We start from the raw sequence: 9,435 nt of genomic DNA on the forward strand, positions 1-9,435 counted from the left end.
AACTCTTTAAATATAATCCTGGCTGTTTGCCTCTTTTGGTAATGTGATTATGCATTGTGGTACCATTTAACCAGTGACTACAGTACCGGATATGTGTGTCCAGCTGACACAGCAGCCCTGCAGCGGTGCGACAGCACTCTTTCTCTGATAGACTATAGGCTCAACGCCGTGGCTCTAAACCACAGAGATTAACACGGATACGTCAGTTATTTCGTCCAGCAGAAGGTAAAAACCGCACACGAGCACGACTCCTGCCATGTCGCTTCTCCCTCTAACAGAGTGGTGCTCCACAAAGGCCGGCGCGCCGAGATGAAGGCGTAGATCGCCTTGTAAACTAGAGAGTGCTGGAGAGTTTCCCTCCATAAGGAGAAATAAAAAACACACACACACTCATCTCGAAAGATCAGGGCTTCAGCTTTCACAGTATCAGCTCCCTCCAACTGTTCATTTGTTCTGCTTTCCTGCAGCGGCCGGTCTGACTGCTCGCTCCCTCGTCTGATCTCTGCCACCAAAGGGCCTGATTCACTTATTGAATAAGTGTCACGCGGGCAAATGTGCGCGTGTGTCGTTCACTCAAGTCATTTCAAATAACGAGGACAAAACGACAATCGCGTTTGTGAATGAATGAATGCAGTGATTAAAGCGGCTCATATTGAGGGTAATAATGGCACCAGCTTCCGCGCTGGAAGCTCTGCTTTTACAGACGGGACTTATTTTACAGTTCTTTTGTTGTTGAAGTCACTGGATAAGAATCTAAGAGGAATGGCCACCAAAAATGCTCAAAGGAACGCCTCATAATGTGCAGCGAAATCATATTTTCAGACCCCCATCCATCCGTTTCCTGTACAGCTTGTCGTGCTCAGAGTCACAGCGGGCTGTAGTCAGTCCCAGCATGCAGTGGGCAGGAGGCAGGTCACACTTGACAGGTCGCCAGTCCATCACGGGGCCGACACACAGAGACCGCCTGAGCCTGGCGGGTTCACTTCGGAAAAGGAAACCGCGAGCAGCTGAATAAAACCATGTCAGCCTCCTTGTTGCAACTCCAAAGTTGTTGTTTGTGGGTCATTTTTGACGGCTACAATGGGTCCCGCGCCCCCCCCCTCCCCTTCCCCGTCCCCCGCCCCCCCGAAAAAAGACCATTAAAGTGTCAAACCTGTGAAACTATGACTGCAAAAAACATCACTTCTGACAGTTACATCCAAAGGAAATCTGATTTTATTGACACTTGTATCGGCTGTGGAGCAACGCATCGACTTTCACTAACAAACCTCTGCTTTAGGTTTAATTTCCATAAATCGGGCCTTGACCGTGTGTATTAAGCGTGTTGAAATCCTGGTATTTGCAGACGATGAATCACTAGAATCACAAGTGGAAGCTTTGGCCTCTTGGTGTGACGCTCGATGAAGAGTCAGAGCCATTAAAACTTAAAGGAACAAGAAGTTCCCCATTGTAGACTACGCTTCAGAGTCAACGAGGCCTAAATCATTTAAATTATACCAGAAAAGCAGCTCATTACATTGAAAATATAGAACCAGCATGTTGTCATTTATACACGACAAGTTGCATCCTCCTCAATAGACGTTTATAATCAGGAGAATATCATGACTAAAGTTCTAAAGTGAGTTTTAAAAAGGTTTTTCTTTTAGACATTGAGAGGAAATAATGAGCCGTCTTCCGTTCTTCCTCTGCGACCCTCTTAGTTCTGCGTCGTCTCTTTCCACCTTTTCTCTCCATTCCTTCGTTTTTTTTCCTCTCTCGTCTTCCTCTTTTCTTCCGCCGGGTCGGACTTTGAGGAAGCAGCCGCGGACCAGACAATTGCGTAAGTGGTCTGTGGCAACGCAGGAAGGACGGCCAGACGGACACGACGAGGCGATGGGGTGAAGAAAGTCTCCCCGACTGCCTTTTCCCTGCCTGTCCCTGTCCCTGCTGTTTGGTGTCTACCGCTGCTTTCTCCTTCCCTCCTTCTCTCCTCCACTTATTTACTCCTCCCTCCCCCCCCGTCCCTCCCCGTCCCCCCGTACAGAGTTACTGGGCTGTGAAATGTGAAAAACTGCAGCGTGCATCGCAATTCATTATCTTGTCAAACTTCCAAATCGCGGCTTCGAACCTCGGGGAAAGAGAGAGAGAGAGAGAGAGAGAGAAAGGAGGGCGTCCATGCAGTGGTCCTCGCAGTGGGGTCAACAGGTCACCGAGGAGAAGAGACGCCGCACGCGAGAAGCTGCACAGCCAGCAGACTGTTATGATCATTGATATAAGTGCGACTATAATGTTCAAGTACAAACGACATGGAGCAAATTTCATTCTTCCAATTAACTGTTGAAATGTGTTGCCAGAATATGTCGGTGATGAAAGTAATGCGGACCAATCTCCCAAAAACCATGTTGGCATTGTACGCGTTAATGTGACACACGTGACGCAGGAGAGCCGCCGTGTGGAAACAACAGTAAACGTAGCGTTGTTGTGATGTCATGTGACGCGGCGTTGTGAGGTTACAGCATTACGTTCAGTCTGGTATGAAATGTGTTTATGGAATATAGCGTTGGTTCCAGAATGTTGCAATCAATACCAACAGGGATGCAGTAAATAATCTAAATCATGATAATGATCATAATCATAACAATACACAAGCATGTCTAATGCATAATAATTAATGATAAAAAAGTGTAAACTACGTGTCAGTATTTCCTCAGCTAGTGAAATGAGTTGATGTGTTCAGGGTGACTGACACAGTATCGTGTTATTAATAGTTACAGAGACATGAAACGATGGCGTTCATCATATTTGACCGCGGCTTTTGTTCATCTTCTAGAACTGGATGATTTAATGTGGAAGGACAAGCAATCAGTTGTTGAAATGCTCGCGAGGACTGGACGGGAGAACCGGCCACGGTCCGCCGCCGCCGCTCCACTGACAGCCGCCGCTCCGCAGGACAAGATGCAGGGCTGCATTCTGCAGGCTTGTCGGGCCTAATGGAGACGCCGTGTATCTGTGACGCCGCGGCGGTGGGTCTCGCGCCGTGCTGTAACGCCGCCACTGCAAATGAATCAATCAGCCCGAGAGGAAGCACAGACATGCAGAGCATATAAACCGAGGGACGAGACGAGACGGTGGCGGAGGGAGCCGGTCTGCAGCGCGTCCATTTACCGTTCAGCAGGAATCCGTAAATGCAGATGTTTACTCACAACAAACCCGAGAAACAAACACACCTCCGCTTCGGTTTCCATCTCCTGAGACCCTTTGTAGTCACGCTCTATTTTCCCCTCCAACTCATCAGACTTTGGCAGGGCTCTGCTTTGAAATAAATGGATTATATCTAATTGGGATGTCTGGGTTTTCCATTTTATCCTGGACACTCCACAGACACACACACACACACGCGCACACACACACACACACACATCCCTAAAGCCCATCACATCATTTCAGACCTGCAAAGATGCAGCAATTATATGCAGAACATGGGCTCTGACTGTCAGAGGCAACAAGGCTGATAGACAGGTGAGAAATGTGTGTGTGTGTGTGTGTGTGTGTGTGTGTGTGTGCGTGTGTGCGTGTGTGTGTGTGAGAGAGAAAGAGAGAGTGAGATTGTGTTTTCTACACGTTCAGCAATGATGCAAGCCAGCTGATAAAAGAAGTCGCTACAAGGAATCAAAGACACGCAGTGATGCAGGGACAGACAAGGGAGACAACGACACACACACACAAACCTGGTTGTTTTCGTGTGTGCGCGCGTGTGTTTGTGTGTGTGAGCGCGTGCATTTGTGTGTGTTTGGCCGAGTGTGTGTCTGTTTCTCCGTCCGTCTGACAGCAAACGGCCAATTACTGTCGAAAGTGGCGGGATGAGTCCTGCCAGACCATAGCTTTCCATTAGTGCATGCCAGCCGAGCGCGTGTTCATGTGTGTGCGTGTGTGTGTGCGTGTGTGTGTGTGTGTGTGATGGACTGAATGAGGGGATAAAGGGGAGACAGAAGGAACAAGAGTGGAAAAGACGAAAAGATGGGTGCGTGCGTCTGCTCTGTGTGTGTGTGTGTGTGTGTGTGTGTGTGTGTGTCTCCGCTCTCTGAAACTGTTCCCACTAGAGCCGATGAAATGGACGAAACACATCTTTTCCCATTATTTTTGCTTAGCAGCATGAGGCTGTCTGAGAAGCCGGGGTTGTGTCAGGACACGCTCTCCGCGTTAAAGCGTGTTAAAAGCTCACAAAGTGGTTCCTACGCGTGAAATGGAGACGCACAAATAATCCCAAAGGTAATAATGACGCACGTATGCGATGGTCGGATGAGAAAATCAATGTCTGTTTCACCTCTTGCCAATGCATCGAAGGGAGGCCGTTAGCCTAGCTTAGCACAAAGATGGGAAGCGAGTGCAAACTGCTAGCCTCCACCAACAGAAGGGGGTAAAAAAGTGCCTAAAGCAACATTAGCATTCAGCACGCAATGAATGTAAAAACTACTTCTTCTTAAAAAATTCTAGATAAGAACACAAATAAGTATATTTGAATCAAATATAATCACATTCCAATTTCCCCAAGTTGTTGCCAAGGTAACGACACGTGGGGACACAAATGAACAAGGAACTCGTTGCACTCAAGTCGCTTCATCCTCTCACGCCGAACGGGAGACATTCTACTGTTTCTTTCTGAACAAGATGCCTCGTTCGTGTTCACTTGTCGACATGGGAAACTGTTTACTGTAAATAAAAACTGTGGATAAACCGAGTGGAATAAGTTTCCCGCTGCAGCTTTACATTCGCCTCCTTAAAATCAGCTTTTCCGGCCATCTTGTGAAATATGAAACGTCTCGGTGGTTTAACAAAATGATTACAGACGGAGGGGAAGTGATTTACACGGGATGAAACATGTGCTGTTGGGGCTAAAAATAGGACGAGGCAATGTGTGAATTTGTGTCAGTAAGACAGTCGGGGCGAAGAGATGCAGTCTGGGCTCAATTCAGGACTATAAACACACACACACACACACACACACACACACACACACACACACACACACACACACACACACACACACACACACACACACAAACAGTCCAGCGTTTTTGAATACACACAATGAACCAGCCCCGTCCCAGTGGACTGTGTCACATGCTGGGACAAAGACTTTCAGTGTATTGGTTCACAGAAAATTAAATGGCATATAAAAAAAAAAAAGGTGGCAAAACACTTTCGCACACATGGCCGAAGATGGCTTCCAATTAACAGATCCTATTTCCCGAGTTCAAAGAGAAGGAGACCCGTGGGGAAACAATTTGTATCACCTAATCTTAGGTTATTTAATTCTCATTTCCAGTCTAAAGCCAGCGAGAGAAAAAAAGAAGGTCCTTTTCAACACTTCGAACTCCCGCAGACCACAAAAAGACACCACGTGGTGAGATGTGCTACTCTGTAGACCGGAGCGTGTCCCAACGACGGCGATGCCTCTCAGGCTGCTATACGTTCCATAGTGGCTCATCATGCATTATTCACCAGGATTATCTGCAAACAAACGGCGGCAGATGTGGATATATTATTTAAGACAAGTCACTTGCTATTAAGCATGCGTCCATCTTCCACAGACTGTGTGTGTGTGTGTGTGTGTGTGTGTGTGTGTGTGTGTGTGTGTGTGTGTGTGTGACCACTCCAAACACATCAAGCGGTCGGACTGGTGTATCAGTGGTGAGATCAGCGGCATTATACGAGCTGCATTCTTCATCATGAGCTCCGGCTGCACAACAGAAATCCCTCCACGTTCCCCTCGTGCGCTCTCACTGCATCAACTGTCAATCAAATCAGGCGTCAAGACTATCTTCATTCTCTTTCAAACTATCCGGTTATCATCAAGAGGGATTTCACCTTCCTGCTTTTACATCATTGATTAAATGTGTGTGTGTGTTAAAACGTGCGTGTAGTTAAGGGGGCGCGTGCGTAAATGTTCGGGGAGTGCGATGGTTTTTACGCATTTAAAAAAGAAGAATGTTTTTTTTCCATTAGTTGCATGGGTGCGTAAAGCTGTCTGTCTCCTGTCCCTGGTCTCCCTCCTCCTCGCCCCCTTCTCCCATTCTCTCCCCCTCTCTCTCCCCCTCTCTCTCTCTCTGTGTGTATGTGTGTTTTCTCCTGTCAGCGGACCTCGCCGTGTTCCAAGTGAGCGGAAAAACTACGCCGGGCCGCTGCCGCTGAGCGCTCTGCTGACGCAAAACACTATGAACACACGCACACGCACACAGAAAGACAGCGACCAGCGCACGCGTGGTATTTCATCCCGGTTTCTAACCCGCTCCAATTTCCCGGAAAAGGAAGAGAAAGCGCATCATTTCTGACCTGCTGCCAGTTCTCCTCCAGGGAAGGCATCGCGGAGAAATAACCAGTGTCGTGAACGAGTTGCAGTTCTTGGAAAATACTGTAATTCGCCAACACGTCCATTTTTGATGAAAAAACAAAACAAAACTAGGGAAAAGTCAGTGCAGAAGTCCGGAATCCAAACGATTAAAAAACGCACTTCTTCTCTCCTTCGCGTCAGGTTGAAAACAACTAAGCGAACGTCGGGGGGAAATAAATCCAAGCTGGTGAAGTTCAGCGCACCTGAGCATTTGAATAAAAAAATAAAAAAAGCTCACAGGAAGGAAAGAGTTGATTATTATTTTTTTTTTTATCAATGCGCTCCCCTCTCCTCTCTGCTCGCGCCGTCACGCCTCTCTCCTCAGTCCGCGCACGGAGGGGGCGTGGGAGGGGGGGGGGGGGGGGGGGGAGGCCGGAGAGAGAGAGAGGGGGGGGGGGCAGCAGATCTATTTCCGCATTGCCAGATTGCCAGTCGGTCTCCGTACGAGCTGCCAGGTTGCCAGGTTTGCTTTCCACCAGCAGCAGACCGGAGCACGCTGCAATACGGGCGACCAGCGCGCTCGCGAGAGAGAGGGTGTGAGAGAGAGAGTGAGAGAGAGAGAGAGAGAGAGAGAGAGAGAGGGGAGGGAGTTGGGGGGGGCTGATGGGCTAGGGAGGAGCCACCTGTCAGTCAATTTCATGCGTGACCTAATAAGGTAAATAGGGTTGATGATGTCACTAGCATCCAATTAAGGAGGCGCTGAGACTGAGGGGGAGGGGCGGGGCTTCCGTGGAGGCGGGGACTGCCATTGGCTGCGGGAGGCTGGGAGTCCGGCCCTAGATGGCAGCGATGGGGGTGAGTTATTTTTAGAGGGCTATATAAAAGCGTTCTGCATTCTTCTCTCAGTCATTACGGGCAGCGCGGCCAGAGAGGAGAGAAACCCACGAGCAGCAGAAAGCTCCCCCCCCTGCGAGACCCCAAAGACACATGTGTGAACACGCAGGGAAAGAAAACGCCTGCGATGAGAAGTTTTTATTTTGTTCTGAAGTGCGAGGGCTGCACCATTAAAAGTCCTCCACGTGGTTTGCATGCTGGTGGTTCCCGTGCAGGAGAGCAGGGACGCCGTGGAGGAGGTCCTCCCACCTATCTGTCTGGAGGGCAATGTCTTGTTTTTCATGCTATCACTTTAAAGGCCCATCACTGTTGTGCAACTACCACAGCACCACGTGCTAACGATCAGTAGGGGAGGAAGTTGTCCTTCATTAGCACCACACTGCAAGTTAAAGTAGTCCAAAGTTCAACTTGAGTAAACAGAGTTAGATGCACTTAGTTACATTTCACCTGTGCTACCGATGCAAGAAATGGCAGAAACAGATGTGATAATCAAAAGTTATTTTCATGGGCTTAGTTGGGGGTTTGCTGTCTTGTCTTGATTTAAGAGTTAGGTAAGGGGGGAAGCAGGATCTGCCAAGCAGGCAGACACGAGTCTGACAGGATGGGGAGTCAGTTTCTGTCCTGGCTGAGGAATGTAAGGTCTGCGGGTCAACTAGAAGATTTACCAGCCAAAGGGGGGTTAGAGACACACCAACACTATTCAACATACACACTCTGTTTACGATGTTTACGTTAAGTCAGGAGTCTGGACATTGGATGTGACCGGATCTTAGATGCGGGAGGTGGAAGGTCCTCCTCTACGCCAGTTTAGGGCCAATAGAAATATTTCCTTCTCTGTCTTTCAAGGGTTATAAAACATGATGTTCTTGCTGATGTTAGTTAGTTGTTCTTCTGGCCTGTGTGCTGCCTGAACTGCTCCTGCCTTTGCAAACGCAGCGCTGATACTTGACCTGTGATCTGACAAATAAATTTTCCAGAACGAGAGAAGTTATTCGGCTGAATTTTTGATAACCCCGACCAGGCTCCAAATCTTGAACACGTATTCTTACAATTTGGTGACCCCGACGTGATTTGCTGACCTGGACAAAGAAAGACGGGGACGTCCGTTTTCCGGACCGAGCCGAAAGGACCAGCGGCGTGGTTCAGCATTGACAACAGGCGCGCAAACAGAATCAGGTGAGCAGACAACCTTTTGTTCTAAATGAATAAAATGTCTGTGATTGGATACTTCTAAAAAGATTTGTTGTCAACTGCAGAATTCGTCTCTGTCCATTGACTGAATAAGGTCGTTATAAGACCATTAAATTTAAAACTAAATTTGAAAATTTCCTGTTGATCACATGTAAAGTATAAGCACATACTCACACTGAATTCAACGTTAGGGAAAGTGAATAAGTGTCCATAGGTTTAGGGATTTAGGTAAAAATATATATAATCTTAGTCGGTAGAAATCCAAGTTACAATCCGTGTGGTACGTAGATACCTCTGGTAACTGCAGTCCCACGTTTTCATGCAGTGGACTGGCAGTTTAGAATAGTGTAGGGATTTAGGTAGGGACTTAGGTAAATACATGAAGAGTTTAAAAAGGAATGACGGGGCTCACTTGAGTTCCCTGAGGTCGACTCTTAGTCTGTAGAAATCCAAGTTGCAATCCGTGTGGTACGTAGATACCTCTGGTAACTGCAGTCCCACGTTTGCATGCAGTGGACTGGCAGTTTAGACAGTGTAGGGGTTTAGGTTTAGGTTTAGGTTTAGGGACTTAGGTAAATATATGAGGAGTTTAAAAAGGAATGACGGGGCTCACTTGAGTTCCCTGAGGTCGACTCTTAGTCTGTAGAAATCCAAGTTACAATCCGTGTGGTACGTAGATACCTCTGGTGACTGGGGTCCCACGTTTGCATGCAGTGGGCTGGCAGTTTAGAATAGAGCAGGGATTTATGTTAATCTTAGTCTGTAGAAATCCAAGTTGCAATCCGTGTGGTACGTAGATACCTCTGGTCCTGCAGTCCTACTCGTGTGATTCTTGGACTGGCAGGTTAGAATATTAGATGAAGAAATAAGGACACAGGGAAAGATTTGTTGTTTTTCATACTGGGAAATGTGTGGGTGGTTGGTGTAACTCCTGGTGTTTTACCGAACCTGGAAGCTGTGCGTATCAGGACTTGAAAAAGGACTGAGAATCCGACAGTGAAAAGTGTTTGACCGGATTACACATCTGTGGGGATATGTAT

General features: G+C 47.7%; 1 protein-coding gene across 1 annotated transcript in view; it reads right to left on the reverse strand.

The window, feature by feature from the left end:
* klf7b (Kruppel like factor 7b) overlaps positions 1 to 6,921 on the reverse strand; it is a 60,696-nt gene extending 53,775 nt beyond the window's left edge. Inside the window, exon 1 of the mRNA XM_040201650.2 lies at positions 6,313 to 6,921. Coding sequence (XP_040057584.1) covers positions 6,313 to 6,414 — 102 coding nt within the window. The 5' untranslated portion in view covers positions 6,415 to 6,921. The remainder of the gene's footprint in view (positions 1 to 6,312) is intronic.
* Between the last annotated feature and the right edge of the window lie 2,514 nt (positions 6,922 to 9,435).

The sequence above is a fragment of the Gasterosteus aculeatus genome, chromosome 16 (genome assembly GCF_964276395.1).
Source record: "Gasterosteus aculeatus chromosome 16, fGasAcu3.hap1.1, whole genome shotgun sequence".
Taxonomy (NCBI): Eukaryota; Metazoa; Chordata; class Actinopteri; order Perciformes; family Gasterosteidae; genus Gasterosteus; species Gasterosteus aculeatus.